Below are 26,247 nucleotides of genomic sequence, written 5' to 3'. Positions count from 1 at the left end.
TATAACAGTGAAAGAAGTGGAAAAGCTACAAATATTGTAATCTTCGTTATTTAGCGATATAAATAAATAAGATAGGTACTATTCTATAGTTCCGTACGTTTTCGTTATGTACTTGTGTACAGATAAAGATGGCCTACAGAGTAGCGAAAATGAAGTAAATGTAGATTTTATTTTGCAGGCGCAATAGATTATCATGGCTGAAGCACATTCGGCGGTAGCATTCTCTTTTGCGATCACCCACGATGGCTGGGATGTAAATTTTGATCGCGAGGTGCTGTACTTGGTCTGGGAGTCTGGTCTCCGGTCGTGGAAGAAACGTCTCGTACGGTTCAGGGTCAGTATTTACTTTATAGTACTTTATGAGGTTCATTTAAATACAAATTTTACATGCATCTTAAATGAAAGATGTAAAATTTGTATTTAAGTGAGTAAATCTATACATATGAATAAAAAAAAATGTTGAATTAACCGGTTTTTGCTATATAATGGCCTATGCGTCTGTTATAGACGAATTATGGCGTAATGGTACGTGAACAGCTCTTTTCGTGGCTATATAAACCAGTTTTTATTACATGCATATCAATGTAAATACGGTACATACACCAAAATAACATTTTTTTACAAATTTTGTCTGACTGGTTCTTTGTTCCGGCTAATCTCTGAAAAGGCTGGACCGATTTTGACGGGAAATATATAAAATAAATAAAAAAAAATATATATATAAAGAAAAAAAGAAGAAAAATTAAGTTAAATTCCACATGGACGTAGTCGCGGGAACAGCTACTTATTAATATTTTTTTAATGCTAACCACATCATTTATTGAGAATTCTTAAATTATACTTCAATTATGACTAAATAACATAGTAATTAAGAACTTTAGTTAACCATTGCAATTACACACCTTTATATTTATATTTTTTTATCATCCTTCACTGGTTCCCGCCAGTGTAAACCGTTAGCGCGGGAGGGTGCAACATTCCATTATCAACCATTAAAAAACTATGAGGTTACCCTAAATTGTGTTGATTCTAGGACAGGGTGAAGTTTGATATTTTAGGCTACAGTAACCGTATACCATGAGATAGGCTGTATGCTTGTTTGCCACCTATGTAGTGTATAAAAAATACTTTCACAATTATAATAATGACAGCTTCGGTAGATTAGCGGTAGCACACCGCCTTACTTCCGATATTTCGCTTCGATTCCTCGCACGGCACAAACATTTGTATTCATGAGTATGAATGTTTGTATCGCTCACGATATTTTCTAAAATATGTATGTATTTACGAAAAAATATATCTACGTGTTTATCAGTTATCTAGTACCTATAACACAAGCTTTCGGTAGCTTAACTTAGGACTAGTTCGTGCTGTGTGAATTGTCCTGAGATTATTATTTTTATATTATAATCATAATGTACTTTCACAATAAATTCCTGATTTATGATGAAAAATGGATGAAACTTATCTGTAGGTTATAATTATGAGACAATGAATCCACAACTCCGGCTACCTATTGGTTTTGTTGTTGCAATGCTTTCAAAGAGTTTCCCTCGCGTTTGCTAGAATTGGTCACTGTGGTTTCCAAGCGAAGCGCGTGGAAATCTAGTTGACAGGATGTAGTTTAGCAATAGAGATACATCTCTGTTAACACTGCACATATTTCGCCGAGCGCACTTGAAACAGACTACTCCAATGGTTAGTAGCAAGCTGGAAACTATGGTTACCATATATATATAAATATATATTTTAAATTTGGTAATAAGAAATATTATTTTTTATATTAAAAATAATTAATTTACCTTATTATGTCACAGAACAGTGTACACAATGGAGTCTACCCTGGACATTTGCAGTCGCTATATGTCTTGTGGACAATATTGGTTGCTGCTCATTTTGGAGGGTTCCAAATACCATTTAATTTAGTACATAAGGCCACAGCAATTTTACCTGGGTAAGTCAATAACCTATACAGACTATACTTTTATTTATTTACTCATACTTATAATATTATGTTTTCATTGGACATGTTTTTGTTTTAGCAACTCAACTATGTGGCAAATTATTGCCTGTCTATTGGCAGCTCTGACAATGTGGCTTTCTGTAATATTCTTTATGAGGTATCTTCTCAAACTACTACTGATGTACAAGGTAAGCAATTTAAGACAATTAGCTATTTTCAAACTATTACTTAAAACAAGATTGCATAATATATTTAATATAGTTTTTTTTACACCTTTTTATCTCTCTGGCGGGGTAGGCAATGACCACTAAATAGCATTATTTTCTTGATTTATGATAGTTTAAATTTAATTTTATATATGTAGTAATGTGAACGATTACATACTTGTATTTTTTTTAAACTTTGACTAACAAAATATGGTACAAAAAGTCTATAGACATTCTCTATAAGTCAACCTTTGGGAAATGTAAAGATATTTTATAGTGGCTAAACATCGAGTATTCAAATTACATGTATACAAATATTAGATGTTTAATAAAATACACAATAATAGTACAATATAGTCAATATAGACATACACAATGCATAGTACGTACAATAGATCCAATCTATGGATTGTGGAATGAACTACCTGCCAAGGATTTCTCACGAGACTAGAGCATATGATTTTTCAAGGAGGGTATATGAAGGTTTCTTAAGGGTCGGCAACGGGTGCATAACACCCCTAGTGCCTCACGCGTCCATAGACTACGGTAACCGTTTAACATCAGAGAGCCATATGCATGTTTGGTACCATAGTAGTATATAAAAAAAATGTACAAACATTTCATGTTTTGTGACATTATTTATGATTTTTTTGAAGAGTTTGTCTGTTATTGGCACTCCCTGGAAGTCTCTACTACCAGGCCTATGGAGATTGTAGATACATGTAACGGTATCCTGCGTAAATTTATCGCATCGTATTAATTCGGCATATGAGATTAACAATACATAAGTGTACACTATATACAAGCGAAAACTTTTTATGATTAAATTTTATATTTAAGTATTAAATCTATTATATATTTTAATATAATATTTTATGTATAATATATGTGTAATTATGAAAGTATGTATAATATAATATATATCCCTACAGTGAAAACTTCTATTAAAGACTTCCCCTGTATCAAATCGCAGCGGGAGCCTAAGATTTAAAATAAATCAAAATATACACATTAAAAAAAAAACGGTGAAACAAATAAAAGGGAATAAAAAAAAAAAATTCGGCATATGAACTATCCGTGTATCAAATTTTATACAATTTTCTACATTCATCCATTCTTCGTCACAAATGTTAACATTTATAATATCAATAGGATTCCTATAGGTGCGTTCAAAACAAAAATCTTTATTCATATAGAACGATACGTTTTAACCGCTTAGTTGAGTTTCTTGCCAGGGAAAAAAATTTACGTGCATCAAATCTTTTCCCTGGCAAGAAACTCAACTGAATTCCATTTTTTAAAGCCAGTTTAATTGCATGTTAATTTTTATAGTTGTCTATGTCTAATTTTAAATGAAAACCCCGTGCATGCACTAGTGCCATGCACGTTCCATATTCCATCATGGTTTAGACTAAATGCTTACGATACACTTGGATGCTCTCTCTGATATCAACAACCGTCTGAATGCGGGGGGGAAGGGGATTATTAGTAATGTGGCCTGTTGACCTCATTGCTATCAACGTACCATGTCATGTTGACTACAAACAGTTCCCCCTGGAAACCATCGTTATGAATTCAAGGGCTAACTGACCTGACCTCATGCTCATCTTATCATCCTCGACTGGTGCCCCGCCAGCGTAAACCGTTAGTACAGAGCACCATTCTATTATCATATATTAAAAAAAAACCGCCTGAGCACCTTGTTCGGGGGCACTGAAGGTCTATGTTACACTAAACTCGCACGTTGTCGCACTCTTGACATTGAACGATACAACAACGTCCGGTATATCATGCATGCGGTCGCTAACGCTTCCTTATTGATAGATTACTTTACCCTTGTACAAACCCTATGTATAAGCATAACTGCTATCTGCATATATCCATACCTACTGCATTATTTATCGAATCTAACCACGATTTTGCGCCGTAAACTGCAGTATCTGGGTCACATAATGCGGAATGAAAAATACAGTCTTCTGCAATTACTCTTACAAGGAAAAATTCAAAATAGAGAATAGAAAATAATTTATTCAAATAAACTTACATTGAAGCACTTTTGAATAGTCATCACATTTTTTTTAATCTACCACTCATTCGGAAAGCTGTCTCATTACAAGAAGAACGAAGAGGAATCTTGCGGATTTCTCTTTTAAATAATGTTATTGTTATCTTTTTAATTGTTACCTTTTGAAGTGTGTGAATACAAACTACCAATTAGCACTAATTCAATTAAATACTCAAGTAGATAAAATATTAAATATACAACCAACTGGTTGAGCAACCAATTAAGAGCAAATCGGTCATCGGCCGTAGTGATTGCTGCCGAAATTGCTGTCGTTGTTGTTGCCAGGGTTGCGGAAGACCAGGCAGACATCGTGGTTAGAAACATCAGGCAGTGGTTTAGGATGAGCACCAGTTTTCTTTTCATGTCCACCGTGGACAAAATAAAGATCGCTAACCTCCAATAGAAGATGGCACTTAAAGAAGATGAAATGTGGTTTAGCTGTACCCGCGGACGGGGGGAGGGGGGTGTTAGTGATGGGAATTCTGGAATGGGAAAAAAATTCCTAGCACAGTGCAAACTTTCATAAGTATTTTTTATCGACGTTTTTAACGATTGTATGTATTGACAAAAAAATCTTAAGTATTTATATCAGTTGTCTAGTACACAAGCGTTACCGTGACTAGATGGCGCTATGTTAATTGTCCAGGGTTACTTATTTATTAGATTTGTCATTGATGGGCTAACTGTTCTGCTCATATTATCATCCTCCACTGGTGCCCCGCCAGCGTGTACCGTTAGCGCAGGCATGTGCATCATTTCATTACCATCCACAAAAAGGCTGTATCCGTGGTAGATCAGCGTAAAATTTATAGCCCAGTAGCTGGGACCGCGGTTTCACCCGCGTAAACTTTCAACATAAAATATTACCTTACGTTAGTCTCATGCATAAGCTACATTATTGCAGCTTCATGAAAAAACGTTCAGTAGTTTTTGCGTGAAAGAGTAACAAACCATCCCCACTCACAAACTATACTTTTAAGTGTTTATAATATAAGTAAGATTATAAAATATTGTTTTAGGGTTGGATGTATGAATCGAGATCACCTGGTGCTAAAATATCTAGAAAAACATTGTTATGGATAGCTATTGTAAAGGTGTTGTCGGGGTGGAATAAACCAAAGCTGTACAGTTTCCAAGGATCCCTGCCGAGGCTCCCTTTGCCGGCTGTCAAAGACACTATGAAACGGGTAAGGATATATTTTACTATCTAATCTAATTTATCTATCTATCTAAGTGTACATATTTTGTTGTGAATATGAAATTTCCGATACGGATAGGTTTCGGATATAGGATTGATTATTATACCGGATACGGATACGGATGTGGATATGAAATTATTTCGAATTATCCATTAGTTTCGGATAATTTCAGTTACAGATTTAATTTTATTAAGGAATTATTAAAGTAAAATACAAATAGCTGATAAAATGGTGTCTTAATTAGGCACCGCCCCTATCCGATATTATCCAACACTTTTATTTCGGATTCGGTTACGGTTACGGATATTTTTTCATATCAGACATCCGATACTTTCGGTTACGGTTACGGAGCTCCCTAAAATCCCTGATATTTAGTTTATATCTGTACTCTAATACGATAAAGAGGATTATAAACTCATTAATTACAAAATTCAATGCGATGATAGTTACGTTCTGTTTACGTTTTAAATGTATTAAATAAGTTATTAAGACATTGGGTTTCACTGAAAATCAGTGTCGTGGCAATAGTATCACATTGGTCATATGATAACGTGATGTCTGTAGTGCTATTCATGTATAAAGACAATTACGTATAAAAATTAATAAACACGAGACGTAGCACCAAATTAATGCATGTACTATGTCATTTGTGTAGGGGCCTACCCCCTAACGCAACTAAATTATATGTTTCAGTATATAAACAGTGTTCGGCCATTATTAGATGACAAAAACTACAAAAGAGTTGAAAAACTTGCAAAGGAATTTGAAGAGACGATAGCAGTTAAATTGCAAAGATATCTTGTTTTAAAGTCTTGGTGAGTATATTATCATTATATATTTATATTGAATGAAGATAGGATATTATATTATATTGATGTTTGTTATTAACCTTGATATCACTTAATAAAAATGTTACACTTAACAAAATCGTCAAGTTTAGAACCTTTTTGAAGTTGGTTAAAATCACCTTTTATTAATTTGTAATACATAAAGTTATATGTAGACAAAAGCCGTAATACAAAGAGAATATATTTTGGTTTTTATTTAATTTTTATTGGCCTTTAGACAACAAGTGTAGTCTAAAGGAACTAGAAGTTTTATTTTACTTAATTTTGATTTATTTCCTTATATGTGTTATACCAACATATATAGTATATTACGCAACTTATATGCGTTATGATGGTTATAATATATGAGGCAGAATTTCAGAAATATCAACCATAAGACTTCGATGCACACTGTTTTACTTTTATTAAATCAGCGCGCTTGCTCAGTGATTGGGTGGTTGCTACTCACTACGAAACTTTATAAAAAAGAAATAGCAAAAATGCGGTTATGGAATATAACTCCACTATTTGCGTTTACAACGCACGCGTGTTTTATGAACTACTTTATAAAAAAACAAAATATATTTATTCAAGTAGGTGTATTATAGACTCTTATGATATGTCAAATCTACCGTCAGTTCGGAATGATTTCGAGGTGAAAAGAACTGACAATACGACCCCTTTACGAGCGTGTTGAAAAATACATTACAGACAGTTTGATTTGGTGTATTAATAAATATAAAAAATTTTAGGTGGTCGAGCAACTATGTATCCGATTGGTGGGAGGAGTATGTGTATCTTCGTGGTCGGTCGCCACTAATGGTCAATTCGAACTTCTACGGGATTGATGCAATTCTAATGAGACCTACCACAATACAGGCGGCGCGTGCCGGTGTCGTTATACACCTATGTCTCAAATTTAGAAGGCTCATTGATAGACAGGAGTTGGAACCGGTTAGTTGATAATCTTTTACACCCTTTACAGAACTAGCAAATACATAAAATATATATTTCTTTTTTTATATATAATAGTAATGATAATAATCATCTTTATTTTTAATCTACGACACTAATGAACGAGACAAAATTATTAACACATGTATATATTTTATATAGCTCCCCTTTTACGGGGCTAATACGTTCAAACACGCGGGCCTTAGCCAAGCGTGGATGAGTTTAAAATATATATGATAAAAGTGATGACGAAAGAAAATTTCTTACAATACGGCATGTGTTAAGGATGATGGCTTAAATAACAGTTCTATTTAAAGGGGATTTATTGTCATTATTATTTTTCTATATATATATATTATATTTTCCTTTTTCCGGGGCAACCTTTTTAAACACGCGGGCCTTAGCCAAGCTTGGATAAGTTTAAAAGTTATATACATATTGCGAGTTTGAGAATATTAATAATTTAAAGAAATATTCTTACAATTATTATTATTATTATAGTTGTTCTAAATATCGGCTGCATGTTGTTTGTCATAATGCCCTTGTCATTTGATGTCTGGCTTTTATCTTATTATTGTCGATGATTATCAGTATGTTTATACATATACAACTATGAAAAATGCATTGAAATAGTTTAAGCTGTAGCTGAGATTTATGTACGCAAACGTACAGACAATCTAACCTAAATGAATATTATTTAATAAAGATACAATAAAAATACTAATTAATGTTATTATGAACAGGAAATAACTTTAATAATCCTTATTCGTGTAGGTTTATTACACACTTATGATATGTCAATTCTACCATCAGTTCGGAATAATTTCGAGATGAGAAGAAACTGATAAGAAACTCAGCTCGTATTCTTTTCAAATAAATGTTATACTTAAATGTTATAATACAATCCTCATTGCCTTGCCTTTTGCCTTCTTCCACTGATCTCTATCGGCCTTCATATCTGAGCATACTCTCCTTTTATTCATATCATCTTTCACACAGTCCATCCATCTCTTTAGGGCGTCCTCTCCCTTTCCATCCATCCACGTTCATATTATACACTTTCCTCAAGACATGATCCTCGTTCCTCCGCAAAACATGTCCATACCAGCTCAATCTGTTACAACACATTTCGAAATGATTTCGAGATGAGAAGAACTGACAAGAAACTCAGCTCGTATTCTATTCAAATAAATGTTGTACATGTTTACAATTTAATAATAATTATAATACAACAAATATTTTATATGTATATTTATCAGTATATATGGAACTTGTTCTTAGGCTACATGTTGTTTGCCATAATGTTTTTACTATTTGTTGTCTGGCTATAATCTTATTATTATCGATGATAATCAGTATGTTTATACATATACAACAGACTAAGAATGTAATTATATTGTAATGCCTAATATTCTATATTTAAGGTGTGATAAGAAAGTGCTTTATTTATCCATATATTGATTGCGGTATTATAATTAATCAAAATCTAAGATTATAAGTATGTGCCCTCTAAAATGTTTTAATTTATCTTTAATAGATAATGCTCCAAGGTATGGTCCCGCTATGTTCTTGGCAATATGAGAGGTTGTTCAACACGGTACGTGTGCCTGGAATTGAAACGGATAAAATAGTACATTATCAGGACTCTTCACATATCACAGTTTATCACAAAGGAAGATATTTCAAGGTTTTGGTGTACTCTAGAGGACGATTACTGCAACCAGCCGAAATTCAAGTGTAAGTTATTGTGTCAATTGTAAAAAATAACTATTATTTATATGTATTTTAGCTAGTCAACAGTAAAATTATTGTTCATACTAGCTGCGTATAAATAATTGCGTGCTGCGTAATAATTTTACTGTTAATACACTAAGTCCGCGTGGAAATCAACTTTATTTTTCTAAAATTAAAGATTTTTTTTCTAAAATTAAAGTGGCCTAAGTTATTCCTCATTACATCAGCTACCCGCCAATAAAAGTCCCGTCAAAATCGGTCCAGCCATTTCAGAGATTACCTTCCGGGTAATCTAAAATAACAGATATAATTGTAAAAAATGTTATTTTGGTGAACCGTATTTATATTCATATGCAGTAGACAGTTATAGTCTGCCTGTAGAATAAATAAGCAAATAAACATTATCTTATTAACTACTCCGCATCTACAGACCTACCTACTGTAAGTGTAGATAAGATAAAACAATCGTATTACTATAGGACATATATTTTGTGACCGCGATGTTATGAGTTTGATATATATCTTATATATAAAATTCTCGTGTCATAATGTTTGTTATGATACTCCTCCGAAACGGTTTGACCGATTTTTATGAAATTTTATAGGCTACCTACTTAACATCAGTAGGTCTGAGAATCGGCTGCTATCTATTTTTCATACCTCTCAAGTGGTAAGAGATAGGTCATATATTTTGTGAGAGCGATGTTTTGAAATTGATATATATATATATATATATATATTCTTATATATAAAATTCTCGTGTCATAATGTTAGTTACGATACATTTCCGGAACCGCTTGACCGATTTTTATGAAATTTTATTGGCATTGTCAGTAGATCTGAGAAACGAATCTATTTTCATACACTTAAGTGATATATATATACATGTTATTTGTTGTAATATTATAGTATGGTATAGTCGTAACCAATACTTATGTTATATATTCTTTACGCCAAATGCATAGAAAACTGATATAAAATCTACCGATAACATATCGAACGCTACCGGATGCATGAAAAAGACCAAAACTCGTAATATTACTATCTAATGCGTGTGCTAGTGACCGATTCGATTCGGTTATCGATACTTGTCTAGCCTCTGAGGTTGGCTACGACGGACCACTATCGGCATTAGGTCGAGGACGATAAAATTTAATAAATAAGTTTATTTGCTGAGATGAATTATTAACTCGTCGGTTAATGTAATAGTAATAAATTAAATGCAGTAATTTCGTAAATCCACTTTCGAAAAACTCCTAAAAAAACATCAAAAAATATCTTTATTTAAGGTACATTTCATTAATACCACAATTTAACGAGTATTGAATCGTCAACTATTTTTTTATTAAGCTAGCATTTTTAGTTTCCGATATTTATTGGTCGTAAATCCACCTTCGAAAGACTCTCCTAAAAAACTAGAATAGTTTCATCAAAATCGGTAAAGTATTTTTTGCGCGAAAGAGTAACAAACAGCCATACTTACAAACTTTCGCATCGTGATTACATAGTATAAAATAAAGTCGCTGTCTGTCTCTCGTCGCTGTATGTATGCTTAAATCTTTAAAACTTCGCAACTGATTTTGAAGCAGTTTTTAAATAGTTACAGTGATTCTAGAGGAAGGTTTATACATATATATAATACATGTACACGAGACGAGTAGCTGGTTTATAATATTAATAAGATATAGTAACAGTGTGTTGTTATATTTATTGTAACAAAATAATCCAAAAGAAATTGTTACACAATTCCGTAATTGCAAATAAGCACCGGAAGCAGCACGCGTACATTGTTAGTCAAGTGCACGTATACACCACGAATGCTTATCCAATTGAGCCCCTAAGGTCGTTCGTAACGATGTCAAATTTACATACAATGTCAAAGTTATGCAACACATAATGCCACTACGCACTATACGGTGCAGTTTGTTGTTTTATGTTGCAAAATGCATTGTCGGCTGTGCTGAATTATATAATTTGATGATTGTTACACACAGTTGTTATATAAGATAGCACTTATTCGCGATAACGTTTAAGATAGCCTGTGACCGTCATAGTCTATAATATGATGGCCACGGTGGTCTAGCGGTTTAGCACACAGCCCTTCTCCCTATGGTCGCGGGTTCGATACCTCGTACGGCACAAACTTTTATAGAGTATGATTGTTTGTAACAGTCTGGGTGTTTTCTATGTATAATGTTTATGTGTTTACAAACAAATCTATTTATTTGTATCAGTTGTCTAGTACCCACAACATAAACTTTAGCTTGCTTAACTTGAGTCTGGATAGAGCTGTGTAAATTGTTCTGAAATTATTTTTACTGTTATTTTGTTTAACACTATGTTTGTAAATAGCCTCGGTATTCCGAAAATAAATATTATAAATATATATACCGTACCATATGGTCCAATGAATACATGATAATAAACCTCAAATAAGCTTTAGAAAAAAAAAACTAAATAAGTCGTTGTACGGGCCTAGGGGGCTTGTACCCGTGACATCCTATCTGATTAATTTTATTTATTTAATACACAAATACAAAAATAAAGGTGCATTAACTTAAGGTAATGATGTAATAAAATAAAATTTCCTTCCGCAGACAAATCCAACAAATTCTGGATGACGATTCACCACCTGTCATCGGAGAAGAAAAGCTAGCAGCGCTGACAGCCGGCGAGCGCACCCACTGGGCTCGCATCAGACAGACCATGTTCAATAGAGGCCACAACAGGACCTCTCTACATTGTATAGAACGTGCAGCATTTAACGTATGCCTAGGTATGTTAAACACTACCTGTGCCTGCGACTTCGTTCGCGTGTTTATCAAAAACACTGCATTCAAGAAGGGTATATTAAGGTTTCTTAATGGTCGGTAACGTGTATCACCCCTGGTGTTTCAGGCATCGATAGGCTACGGTAATCGTTTACCATCAGATGGGCCATATACTTGTTTGCCACCTACATGGTATAAAAAAAACATATTTTTTGGGTAACTTGAACCGTTTACGCAGGGCACGCAATGGAAGCCCTCAAATATGAAGAATTTTCCTTGTTTTTGCAACATTTTTCACTGATGCTTCGCCTCTATTGGTCGTAGCGTAATGTTATATAGCTTAAAGTCTTCCTCTACAAATGGACTATCCAACACATTAATATTTTTTCAATTCGAACAAGCGTTCAAACAAACGAACAATCTCCTCAGCTTTATAATAATAATAATATAACGATATGCAAACAAAAAGGCGGTCTTATCGCTTACAGCAATCTCAGGCAACCTAGATATATGTTAAACATAATAAATATTATTACATATCTAGTTAATAGGATTATTACATAATTCATCATAATTTCCACGAAATTGAAAGAACTTTCAATTTCCAATGCATCTGAAATCTGGAATTTAATACAATTTATGGAGAATGACCTGAACGTATTCATTGAGTGATTTAATTTTCATTTTTAAATAACAAGTCAATTTAAATTTCAATATTCTTCACTAGGCATAATCTTTTGATTTTCATATTTAAACAACAAGAAGGATTTCAACCTTCTTCACTAGGTATAATCTTTTTATTCAGCCATTTAAGTCAATCTTCTTCATCAGAATTCAGACATAATCTATTGAGATATTTTTTTTTTATTTCTGCTATTTAAGTTTACGCAAACAACATATGTTGTTTAATTGACGCAGTAGATCTATTAACATATCAAAGTACTGCAAAAGGTTAAAATGATATTTGGGATTCACTACAACAAAGATTGATTCGTACTTACTTTATAACACACTAGCTGCACCTCGCTACTTCGTCTGTATCACACTTACTTGACATTTATGATTATATTTCGCCCTATTCACATATTATCTTTTTAAATTATTATCTATACATCTAAACATATAAATAAAATTGGAGTGTCTGTTTGTAATATTGAAATAACCGTTTTTTGCTACATGCATACGAATATAAATATAGATACACAAAAATAACATTTTTTTTTTTATTTTATGTCTGTCTGTTTGTTCCGGTTAATCTCTGAAATGGCTGGACCTATTTTGACGGGACTTTTTTTAGAAGGTAGCTGATGTAAAGAAAAATAAATTTAAATTCCACGCGCACGAAGTTGCGGGAACAGCTAGTCATATATATATAATATCATAGCCTATATGTTATTCTGATGTATACGGTATATTAGTGTAAAGTAATTTAAAATCTTAACACTAATTTGTGTTAAGACCAGGTTAATAATTTAAATAATGTATATTAAACACGAAAGTTTAAAAATAACTATTGCAAACCACTACGGGCCGGAGATTGCATATAATATTTCTGTAAAGTTTCATCAAATTGGTTCAGTAGTTTTTGTGTGAAAGAGTAACAAACATTCGCGTTTATAATATTAGTACGATAATTAGTATTTCCTAAATTGCATTCACTTCGGCATCCGTAATGAATGTTAAATTTTTGCATCAAATTATAATTTCAGTCTAATTAATGGTTTTACGCAAAGTGTAATCTGGCATTTCGTAAATAAAAACCAATTAAATCGTAGCTACGATAATGATAGAGTATTAATGTTAGATGTAATTGCATGTAGTTATACAGTACATAATTTGTATTAGTCTGCTATTTTAATATCTCATTATATCTATAAAATTATATATAGATATAATGTATACATATAAATAATCTATCTAAATTTGATATCTACACAATGTATAATGTGTATAAATGTCAAGAATGATGCAGACAAGTTGCGGATACAGCTAGTATGGTATACGAGTAATTACCTTTTCAGAAAATTATAAAACTACCTATATTGATCCGTTATATAATGCAACAATATACCTAGATCAGAAGTACCTTTGTATCATCTATACATATAAATAAAATTGGAGTATTTCTTTGCAATATTGAAATAACCGTTTTTTACTACATGCATATGAATATAAATATGGTACATACACCAAAATAACAATTTTAGTCTATCTGTCTGTTTGTTCCGGCTAATCTTGAAATGTCTGTACCTATTTTGACGGAACCTTTTTTGGCAAGTAGTGTCTTTTATTTTAGTAAAATTATTTTTAGAAAAATAAAGTTAAATTCCACGCGGACGAAGTCGCATGTACACATAATTAGAGAATATAATTAATTTATCTATCTATCAGACGACATGTCTCGACCCTGACCCATACTGCTTAAGTAGGGAAAACAGAGCGACAACGACGCCTAGATCCATACGACATTTTATTATTCGTATGTTGCAGGCACGTTGCTTCCTAGTATTTAGTGGCGTACAACACAACTTTTTTATGAAATAGAAACAAAGAGAAATAATCTTTATTCAAATAAACTTAATATAAGCACTTTTGAATAGTCAAATGTTTTTATTCTACCGCTCATTCGGAATGCATACTCGTCACAAGACGAATGAACAAGAAACTTGTGTGTTGCTCTTTTAAATAAATATTGATTTAATGATATTTACATTAACAAGGATTAGGCATGAGACAATCAACATAGAAACCGCTACGCACTTAATCTCTGTTCAATCAGATAACATTGTCAGCGCTATCATATATGTAGTAAGAATAGATTCTTCCTTTTTTATATAGTACTAGCTACGATTGTGTGTATCGGTCTTGGTGTTTTATATGTATATTTTATGCAATAAAAATATTGGTATGGTTTACCTGCCATCGCACGGTTTACACTTGCGTGGCACCCGAGGAGGATGATAGGATGAGCATGAGGTTATGTCTGGTAGCCCATCGTGTAAATTCAGCAGGAATTTATCACGATGGTTTCCAAGGGGAATCATGTGGAGGTCAACCTCACATGGTACATTGCTCGGTGGGGGGGTGGGGTTACAATGGGGTCGTCAGTCCACATTATTTACAATTCTTCCTCTTTATATGATGTATATTATATATGTATTTACAAATAAAAAGTATCGTGGTATAAATATGTAATGTGTGGGAATGAGGATAATATTTTAAGGAAGGTGTTACATATGAATGTGGATGGTTGTAAGGGCAGAGGAAGGCCGAGAAAGAGAAGGATGGACTCTGTGAAAGATGATGATAAGAAAGGAAGTAAATAACGCGATGACTGCGAACAGGGATGAATGGAAGATAAAAACATATTACACCGACCCCAAATAAATGGATAATGAAGAAGCAGATGATGACTAGATGGCACTCTAGGAGCTGTTCTGAAATATTAATATTAGTGCCAGAGAGAATATTTTAAAGATGTCGTAAAAACTATACAAGCAAATATCATCAGTTACATCTGTCATATTGTTTCCCATTCAGAATACGTAAATAAATTAAAAATAAAAGAGTTTTTTTTTACAGATGACCAAGACTATGGTTACAACGAGGGTGATCCGTCCTCTTTGGACCGGTATGGGCACGTGTTACTGCACGGCAAAGGTCACGATCGTTGGTTCGACAAATCATTCAATTTATGCTTCAGCAAAAGTGGCTTCGTAAGTATATTGCATATTATAAGTGTTATTTTTAAAAGATTCTTTTATCCACAATCACATTTTTAAATCAAAGTCAGATTAAAATTATTAATTATTATATATATAAACATATAAAATATGAGTAAGCCTTTAGTAAACACATTATGAAAGTCGATGCGACTTAGTATTTCTCTTTGTAATGTAAAATACAATGTTTTATATTTTTTCAGGTCGGATTCAACTCGGAACATACATGGTAAGGACACATTTTATCGTAACTAATATAGTTATTAACTTAGATGTTTGAAGTACATTTCCAAGTAGCACTTATGGTGTTACGATATAATTATATTTCAACATTTAAATTTAATATTTTTTTTGTAGCATTTAAGTATTTATAGGCCGTCTAGGCTAAACGGACAAATTCGTTCTGTATGTATAACATCTCTATATAATCACGCATGTGAATTACACATCTTGAATATAAATTACAAATCGTTATACTTATTTTGTAATTGCTTATTGATAGTAGACTTAAATATAGATTTTTCTGACATACTCTATGTAGTAAGGGCGTAAAAATACATCATAACAACACTTAATGAACCGAAGAAAGTAAATATGTAGTATAAGATTAACAAAGACCCGTTTTAAGATATTGACACACTAGGCGTATAACAGCAGAGTGGCGTTATTTATTATATATATTCTTGGTTTTATATCTTCATATTTAGTACAGTAGTATGGGAGTAAGAATACGACGTATCAACACTAAATCCAGAGGCGACTATGAATCGAAGAAATTAAATATGTCAGAATAAAAGAAGGTATATTAACATTATGACAGCAGAGGGACATTACTTTTTAGTTATTATTAGTGTATTTATGATACCGAGTCATTCTTTGTTTTATATTTTACTAGCTTCGAACGAGTGTACATGTATTATACATACAACCTTCCTCTTGAATCACTCTATCTATAAAAAGAAACCGCATCAAAATCCGTTGCATAGTTATAACGATTTAAGTATACATAGGGACGGACACAGCGCCAGCGACTTTGTTTTATACCACTACATAGTAATGTAATGATAATATTTAGTACAGTTAAATAACAATGTTCTGTGGTACTTGTTACAGGGCAGATGCACCGGTGATGGGCCACTTGTGGGAGTACGTCATTTGGTCGGAGCTGGAAATTGCGTACGTACCTTGTTTACATTTATCATCGTCCTCCACTTAGTCAAAACAATAATTATCACTCATATTGTAACTTTATTGGTTTGTAACTATACTTTTTTATCTGTTCATGAGTGATAAGTTATTATTTATGTTTTAAATTAACCCTAAAACTTCCGTAACGTCTTGTAGTGTTCTTATATCATTTTTAACTAATTAAGACATGCATGTGTTAATGCGTGATATTATAATTATTACTATCTATTGTAGTTTGATCTTAACGTCAATAGCAAAGAGTAGTCAGTACATAAAGCAGTTATTAAACTTTGAAAGTCTACATGATATTTTTTACATCCAGCATACATTTTTTTGATGAGAGATCGTGATTATCTGGTAGGTAAACAGTTGAATAATTATTACATTACGCTGTGCCCGCGACCTTGTTCGCGTGGAATAGTGATCTTGGATAGCATAAAATATTTAATAATGTAACCCAAAAAACCAAAAATAAGTTCATCGTTCTAACTTCAAAAATTATGAGTTTACCATGCAAACCTTCATACACTATATGATTTTACTATTTTTTTTTAAAGGTAAAGTATTACAAACTTTGATTATGATACTTATTTATATTTAATCAACAGTCTAAAAAATAACTTTCAAGCAGCTACAAAAATGACGATACCTCCATATGGTTGTATGAAATTTATCTACTACTTACAACACCTTTATCGCATTCAAAATTAGTCTATGTCCTTTCTACATAAGTGTCGACTATCTTGTACCAAATTTCATTTAAATTGGTTTAGTAGTTTTGGTTTGAAAGCTCGACGGACCGAGTTACTTTCGCATTTATAATATTATAAGTAAGGATTATTGGTATTACTAGCATCGTTCACATAGTACTAATATATCAAGCAATTAAGGTAGGGGAACATTCACTATAAGTATTATTTATATTAGTAGGGTATATTAGGGGAACGTTCACTCATAAATTTTCTAACATTTATTAGGTATAAACCGGATGGCAACACTATTGGGATAGTAGAAACGCCGCCACCGATCCCCACACGTCTGCAATGGGACCTCGCCAACGAAGAACTGCTGAAAGGCATCGATGTATCATACGACGTGGCACAAAAGTTACTCAACGATATCGAACTAAAAATACTTATGTACACAAAGTATGGAAAAGGTACAAAAAATTACATATTATATTTTATTAATCTATATATGTATATACGTGTCGTCTTCAGCACATCCAAAACAAGGCATTAAAAACCATAGCCAGAGCTCCTTGGTTCATAATAAACATTGAAGTACATTCATATCTAGAAATGCCAACTGTAAAAGAAGAGATACAGAAAGCCTGTGGAAGATATAAACACAGATTAGCCGGCCATAAGAACCAGTTAGCTTCAAAACTACTGGATACAAATGACTGTCCATCTAGATTAAAAAGGGCTCGCCTTGCCAACATCTAAAGAAAGTAAATGAAATGGCACCTTACTGGAGGTGTCTCATCTCCAAATGCCCATAACATCAAAAAAATCGGATTATAGCCGGAACGGCTGATCGCAGATAGAAAAAAAAATTATATATATATACATACTAGCAGATCCGGCCACGCGTTTATGTGGCTAACATACGCAAAACATTTGCAAATTATGTTTATATATATGTATTTCTCTCAAAAAGAGAACTTGTGAATACTTGTTCTGTAGCAACTCTTGTATTAATATAATAATGTTTATAGGTTTCATGAAGAGTTGTCGCGTGTCACCAGACGCGTATATCCAACTGATCTTACAACTGTCGTACTACCGAGATGCTGGCCGGTTCTGTCTTACATATGAAGCTTCTATGACGAGAATGTTCCGCGAAGGTCGCACGGAGACGGTCAGGCCTTGCACCATTGAGAGCTCCGCATGGGTAAAGGCCATGGTGGATCCGAATGCATCGGTAATATATTTTATACTTTAACTAGCTACTCCTCTTGAATATATATTTAAAATAACCGCTTCAAAATCCGTTGCGTTAAGTTTTAAAGACTTAAGCATACATAGGGACGGACAGACAGCGACAATGACTTTGTTTTATACTATGTAATGACTTAGTATGAAAATTTGTTTGGGGTCCTAACGAAGGGTAAAGATTTCACTCAAAAGAAAGATAATTCATAAAATTTAAAGAAATATTTATTCATCATAATTATCTGTCACTTTTTCCACTTTTTTTTACAAAGAATTTGAATTAAATATATACTCCTTGCCATATATAGCTGATGTGGGAAAAAATAAATTACTTTTGTTTCCTTTTGTCATTTCTGAAATAAAAAAAAATGGGAAGTTAATTTTTTTAATTTGTTTTTTACCAGGCCAAAAATAAAGATACTTGATGTTATTATCTTGTGTTTTGTTGCGTTTTTTGTTACTTCAACGAATTAAGATTAGTTTTATATCTTTTATCGCAGGAAATTTTCCGTTTCTTTAACTCTATAGGTGCTTTTCGTTTGTATCACGATAAATTTTTTTAACTTCACACCATGTCATATTATATGTATATATAAAGGATTTTTTATGGATGATAATGGAATAGTGCTTCCGTCTGCGCACCGGTTTACGCTGGCGGGGCACCAGTGGGGCATCATAAGATGAGCATGAGATTTATCACGATGGTTTTTAGGGGAACCGCATGGAGGTCAAGCTGACATGGTACATTGCTAGCAATGGGGCATCAACATTACTAACAATCCGCTTTCCTCCAAGTCCATGGAGTATGGAGTATAATGACGTACATGAATGTTTGTTAACGTAAAATACCTACTATACAACTAGGGGGTATGAAGTGATGATTGTGGGATTACAATATGCTATCTGTTGATTTTGTAATGTCATATATTTAAAACGATTAGATTGTAAATTTTTATCCTCAGTGATTTTCTAAAAGATAGATGTATGCAATAAATTACGATTATTATCGATATTAATAAATCGGACTGTTATCAATAGTAGTCGGTAAACATTATAACAAAATAAGCCGGCTTAGTGATTTTAGTCATAGCAGATAAATGTGCATAAATATCAGCTGTTTAGCACCAATAGTGAAAGTAGTTTAGTTTTGAACTAGATGGCGCTGTGTAATATATCCAGAGCTCTTTATTTTTTTAATGATTGAAAATGATGATATACCTGGTCAACTTACACAACACCACCTATGCCAAGATAAGCAAGGCTTTTTGATATGGGTACGAGAGAACTGTTAGAAATACATAGTTTTATTATAATACATACAAAACACCCAGATCGATACAAATAATCAGTATGATTGAAAGATCAATCATGAAAGAAACAAATGTTTCTACCGTCAAGGAATCGACCCCGCGTTCATCGGAAGTAAACCGCTAGACCACCGAGGTCGTCGTACGTTTGTATTCCATCACAGTGGAATACTTTAGTATTCTTGTACTCCAAGACTACTGATATACAGGTTTAGTTATAAAAATCCCGACTTTAACGACTTCTATTTTACACATCCTTAGTGTCTTAATTGTTCCTTGTTTGTAACTTACTTATATTTAATATTCTTCACTTAAGATCGAGAAGAAGGTGGATCTATTCCGAAAAGCATGCCAACGGCACCAGCTCGGCTACCAAGATGCGATGGCTGGACGAGGCATCGACCGTCATTTGTTCTGCCTCTATGTCGTCTCCAAGTACCTCGAACTTGACTCCCCCTTCCTGCAAGAGGTGTTCAACGAACCCTGGCGGCTGTCGACCAGTCAAACACCACACGGTAATTAAAATGTTATGGGCCCAGTGTGAAGCTTTACTAATATTATGAATATATAAATGTGATTTATTTGTTAGCTTATTACATTTTTGTGTCTTAAGACACAGTTTATTGTCAGGAAATTTAGTGTGAAAAAGTATATGAGCTATTTTATACCAATATATTATTATTTTTATAAAATTTGATAAATTTTCTCTGAAGTAAGACTAATAGTAAAAATTTACTGAAACTGCATGGTTCTTAGAGGATGTATGTAACCAAAACCTAACCCATTTTCTAAAAACTTTGTTAGAATGAGAGGCAAGCAATTGCTTGTCACATAACATGTAACAATTAGGCTCCGTCCCTATCCGATATTATTCGATACTTTTATTTCTGATTCGGTTTCGGTTACGAATATTTTTTTATAACGGATATCCGATAGTTTCGGTTACGCTTACGGAGCTCCCTAACGTCCCTGTAAAACGCGCAAGCGCGAGATGCCGCGCCTTTGCACTAAGACGGTTATATTACTTTTGCCTTTTCTTACTTTTATTATTTGCACTTCTGAATGAAAGGAAACAATTAAATTTGATTATTAATATAAAGATGCACCAAAGTAAAAACATTGTGTAAATATATCGAACGATAAAAATCTCAGTCTGCTTATTAAGTAATATATTTTGTGTTTTTAAGTGAAAGTAACGTATTTTTTATATGTTCATTTAAGGCCAAACAAGCATGTTGGATCTGAAGAAATCCCCGAATTGTGTAAGCGCTGGTGGCGGCTTCGGTCCGGTCGCCGACGACGGCTACGGCGTCTCCTACATCATCGCCCGTGAAGATACCATCTTCTTCCACGTCTCTAGCAAGAAGAGTTGTTCTATAACGGTAAACTAAATGTATACATAAAAATAAAATTGGAGTGACTGTTTGTAATATTGAAATAACCGTTTTTTACCAAATGCCTATGAATATAAATACGGTACTTACACCAATATAACATTTTTTTCAATTGTTGTCTGTCTGTTTGTTCTCTGAAATGGCTGGACCGATTTTGGCGGGACTTTTATTGGCAGGTAGCTGATGTAATAAGGAGTAACTTAGGCTACTTTTATTTTAGAAAAATAAAGTTAAGGCAGGCGAAGTCGCGGGTACAGCTATTTATAATATAATTATAACATATTGGTAACCTAGCAGTTTCGCACACCGCTTTACACGCAGGTTCGATTCCTCGTACGTTACAAACATTTCTATACATAAGTATGATTGTTTGAATTAGTCTGGGTGTTATCTGTGTATAATATGTATTTGCAAAAAAAAAGTTTCTATGATTTAATATATCATATGAATATCAATTACCTAGTAGTCTAGTATGTTGTTGGGATTAGAGTGTGCTGTGTGAATTCTCCTGAGATATTATCATAATTATTATTATCTAATGATTATTATAATTTATATTCATATTCATAAATATTCTTACATTTTCAGAGTTCTTCAAACTTCGTGCAACAAATCGAGAATTCAATGAGAGACGTCCAAGAATTGTTTCTCGAGTACAATAAACTCAAAAATGGTGTTAAATCTTAATATTGTTTTTAGATTAATATAATTATATTGTTGTTGTTGTATTGTAAACTACTGTATGTAGTTTATAAAATATTCTTATTCTAGAGTTTGTAGACATAATTAACATTGTAAGTGAAAACTCAGTATATCTGTTACAATTGCTATTAATATATTTTATACATATCATGTTAAAATTTATTATAAATACATGATTCGTTCATTATATTTGTAAATTTAGAAAACAGGGATTAGTTACTGTTAACGAAAATAACAACTAACTTGGACTCTTAACTTTTGTAGCTCTGAATAGAATAGCAACGGAAAAAAAGTTATCGGGATGTATAATTCCGTCGTACGTCATATGAAATATTGTATATGTTTTGTATGATACAGCTAGAGAAATTCATTTATTTTGTTCTAAAATATATCATTTCCGCTTGCATATTTGTAGACTTTAATCAAATGACATAAATAATATAAATATACAACGCCATGTATTAATAATATTAAATGAATTGACAATAGTAGTTGGAGTGTTTAAAATGAAAGAGATAAACGAATATACCTTTAAGCTATTTCTCTAAAATTCTTTCAACCTATAGTATAAATATCACTTATAAAATCAATTTGCTATTTACTAAGTTTATACATTTCCTGACTATATGAAATATATTGTTATTGTAAAAAAAAGTTATATCACTTTAATAATAGGTCAATTATTCTATATTAAATTGTTCAGTGTATAAATATTATATTATGGGAAACAGAAGAGAATGAAATAAATATATTTTTATACCTAAGCTTAAAAATGTTTCAACTGATAACATATTTTTGTGTGCTTCCAATATATGAAAACCTTATAAATAATAGGCATATACAATTTTATTTATACATCTAATTTGACTATAGCGGAACCTAGCATGCAGTAAATTATTGTTTTATTTATTTATGAATACAGGTGTTGTTTTATTTATATTATCTTGTATTTTATTAACAGATTACTATATTAAGGGTAATGCAGGTGTTTCTAATAAGTACATGTTATCAAGCGAACATATTTAATTTTGAATGACGTTTTAGTAATATAGTTGTAAGTATATGTATATTGAAATGGGTGTTTATAATTCTCGAATACATATTTGTGCATTAAAGGCATATCTGTAGAAATTGAACTTCTCTCTTGTGGTCCAGATGCAAAAATTCTATTATCAACTCTTTCATCTTTAATAACTAAATGTATAATGTTTCACTGTACAATGTACCATATACAGTACAAACATAAATATTATGTGGTTTTAAACACTGTACTCAAGTTTTATATTAAATTAACATATCAATGGTGTGCTAGAAAACAAATAACTTGCATATGAACAATGCTGGAAGTTACTGCACATTCATTTGTCTTTAACGAACATCACAAATAACATCTTCTGTTTGAAATGAAATAATGAAGTCATTCCCTTGTACAACTTTATTATTCTTTCATTCTTCAGCACCTATGCTATTTACACTCATATTCTGACACTTTTTACATACTAGCATAATATTAATTTACTTTGACTTTGTATCATTTTAAATAACAAATAACAAAGCTATTTGCATGTGTAAGTGGCATAATGAATTGTATTTGACAGCCTCATTTTATAATAAATCAATTATAATTATATATATATTATATTTATGTACTTTAAAAATGTATCATATTGCATATATATATAGCATGTAACTATTGTTTAAACAAAAACATGATATCGAAGATTTATTCGTAACATATATGTAAATATTATTATAATGTAAATTTGCTACAATGTAATAATTTATTATTAATATACATATTATTTCCAATACAATCACTATTACTATTAATTTTATTGTAAATAAAATAAAATTTTAATATTTTGTCTTTAGACGCATTTTAATCCTGTTATCAAATAGTTCCAAGTACTGTGGACAATATAACACGCAATATTGTTAAGACGTGACCTACACGCTAACCTAATTATGTAGATCGTTGGAACTACGTGGGGTTTAATTTATATAAGTACACCAACAATATAAATCTAAGTATACAATTATATTTATTTTAAATCAATACTCTGGAAACAATTCTGTCCATTATCATTAGGTAGACATAATTTATTTTGTGTAGGTGGTTGATATTGGATAACCTTTGAGCTTAATTTTAAAAATAAACTTATTTATGTTAATCACTCTTCATACATTCAACTATTTTATCCTTGTTATTAAATTATCATATATATTGAAATCGAGAACTCAATTAAAATAAATAATACGTACGAATATCTCGCGTTTTTTCCAAATTAAATCATTTTAAGGCACAACAAGGATAAAACAGTAATTAAGTTGAGGGGCCAAAAATGTGATTCATTATTCATTACAGTGTTACCTTGACAAGAACCCTCTATTTATATTAACGCAATAATATTTTCCGAATTTTGTTTTTATTATACAACTTACATTTTTTATAAATTAATATTGTAAATAAATGAATTATTAAAAATGACTCACGTTATTTAATCATCTTTCCACAGTAAACTACGAAATTACGCCCTGGTTTAATGGATATAATCACCATATATTTTTCTAATAATAAAATGTAATGCAAATGCAGGTATATATGCAGGTCCTCTAAATTCCCTAAACTCCCTAAAGCAGTTGTAACGAAACGTTCTGTTCAACGTACGAGTATAGTTACATGATAGTTTGTTTTTTTAAGAAACGCCTAAATCTATGTGGTGAAGAATCTAGACTTAAAAATCGTATACGTGTATGCCTCAATATCACTTTTTTCATCCCCCAAGCAGCTTGCTTTGTAAGATGTGAAGTGAAATATAGATCAGCAATATTTACTGATTAATAGGCATGCAATTTATATGACAGTATTCGTTTTAGTCAAATATTCTTGGACAGTGTAAAAATTACAAAGTGACAGACAATTTTTTAGTTTGCGTTTAAACGATATATTAGATCTCAGTTCTCGTAGTAGAATGAGGTGATGAGAGTACAGAATATGGAGACGTAACATCTTAGTCGTGGTACATGATAACGCCATTCCCATGGTGCTCACGTATATAGGCGAAAGTTATGGTTAGCTGTCAGCTACTTACTATACTTATCACTTATATAAGCAATCACGCATTAACATCTTGTTAAATTTTTATGAAAATTGAGATGGAGTATGTAATTTATATTATATTATATATAGGTGAGAAGTTTAATTTGGTAATATGCTACTACCGAGATGAAAGAGTAAAAAAAAGAAAAAAAAAAAAAGAAAGGTCAAGATCGCGGGAAGGCATTGGATGCGAGCAGCGCAGGACCGATCGTCGTGGAGATCTTTGGGGGAGGCCTATGTCCAGCAGTGGACGTCTTTCGGGCTGCGATGATGATGATGATGATGAGATGAAAGAGTTCCATTGGATTTTTTGATATTACTGTTAATTTATTTAATTATGTATGGTTCGATCCTCTGATGATTATAAATCATATTTAGAAAAAGAAGTCGTGAAACAGTTAGGGAGTGGGAATTCTTAACAATGGGGACTAGTGAGCCTCTTGCTAATAATGGTCAATGCCAGGTTAACCTCCACGCGTTCACGTGGAGGTTCATGGTTAATTCTAAGCGAATTAGGTATGATTGGCTATCTGGCTGACCTGACCTCATTCTATTATCCAATCGCTAGCATAAACGTAGACACCATATAATCTATTAAAAATCGTGAGAGAATATTATAATTTCACCATGAGGTGCTAATTAGAATTACAGCGGGACATATCGTTACTTTTGCTTGCGACGTTACTGATAACAGGGTTTTGCTTCACGTACTCAAATATTTTTTATAGGTATACAAGATTTTTAAAATACATAATTACCCTAATAATTATAACCCTATTATTTGTTTGATATCGACTTAATTACTTATATTATTAAATATAAATCCATCGAGTAGTTAATTACTGTTTTTAGACAACGACCAACAGTTATTTTACATGATATGGTACTAGATGTCGATGGTATCTAAAGTAACGAGTAACACAATCACAGGACTACTGTACCGATTTAACGAATACTAGTTGCAACGATTGTACTTTTATAGCTAAATATATATTTTAAAATATATGTAATTTAAAGATTTAATATAAATACTATTCATATTAAACATATAGAGCAAATAAATTATACGTGTCTAAAACATAAAACCATTCAAAAACTTATACATACATTCCATTTGATTTCAGAACTAAAAGTTCTATTATACCTACTTTATGTATATGGAATTGTTGAATGTTGAT

General features: G+C 32.2%; 1 protein-coding gene across 1 annotated transcript; it reads left to right on the top strand.

The window, feature by feature from the left end:
- The first annotated feature begins 182 nt into the window (after positions 1-182).
- LOC131852979 (carnitine O-palmitoyltransferase 1, liver isoform) lies at positions 183-22,509 on the top strand. Its single transcript, XM_059203753.1, has 16 exons — positions 183-334; positions 1,818-1,954; positions 2,043-2,151; positions 5,254-5,421; positions 6,127-6,248; positions 7,013-7,214; positions 8,752-8,951; positions 11,546-11,724; positions 15,302-15,435; positions 15,645-15,670; positions 16,555-16,617; positions 17,607-17,788; positions 18,350-18,555; positions 20,190-20,388; positions 21,095-21,255; positions 21,856-22,509. Exons 1-16 carry the CDS (start codon positions 194-196, stop codon positions 21,952-21,954), a joined length of 2,328 nt encoding a protein of 775 aa, XP_059059736.1. The 5' UTR covers positions 183-193; the 3' UTR covers positions 21,955-22,509.
- The last annotated feature ends 3,738 nt before the right edge of the window (positions 22,510-26,247 follow it).

Source organism: Achroia grisella, unplaced genomic scaffold (assembly GCF_030625045.1).
Source record: "Achroia grisella isolate CSIRO2021 unplaced genomic scaffold, CSIRO_AGI_Agris_v1 utg874, whole genome shotgun sequence".
NCBI lineage: Eukaryota > Metazoa > Arthropoda > Insecta > Lepidoptera > Pyralidae > Achroia > Achroia grisella.
This window is presented reverse-complemented; position numbering and strand designations above follow the sequence as displayed.

Excerpts from the sequence above, each read along its gene's own strand:
- LOC131852979 (XM_059203753.1), top strand. The coding sequence starts at position 194 with ATGGCTGAAGCACATTCGGCGGTAGCATTCTCTTTTGCGATCACCCAC. Across the intron at positions 7,215-8,751 it reads ATAGACAGGAGTTGGAACCG|ATAATGCTCCAAGGTATGGT; the intron begins GTTAGTTGATAA and ends TATCTTTAATAG. Across the intron at positions 15,671-16,554 it reads TTCAACTCGGAACATACATG|GGCAGATGCACCGGTGATGG; the intron begins GTAAGGACACAT and ends TACTTGTTACAG.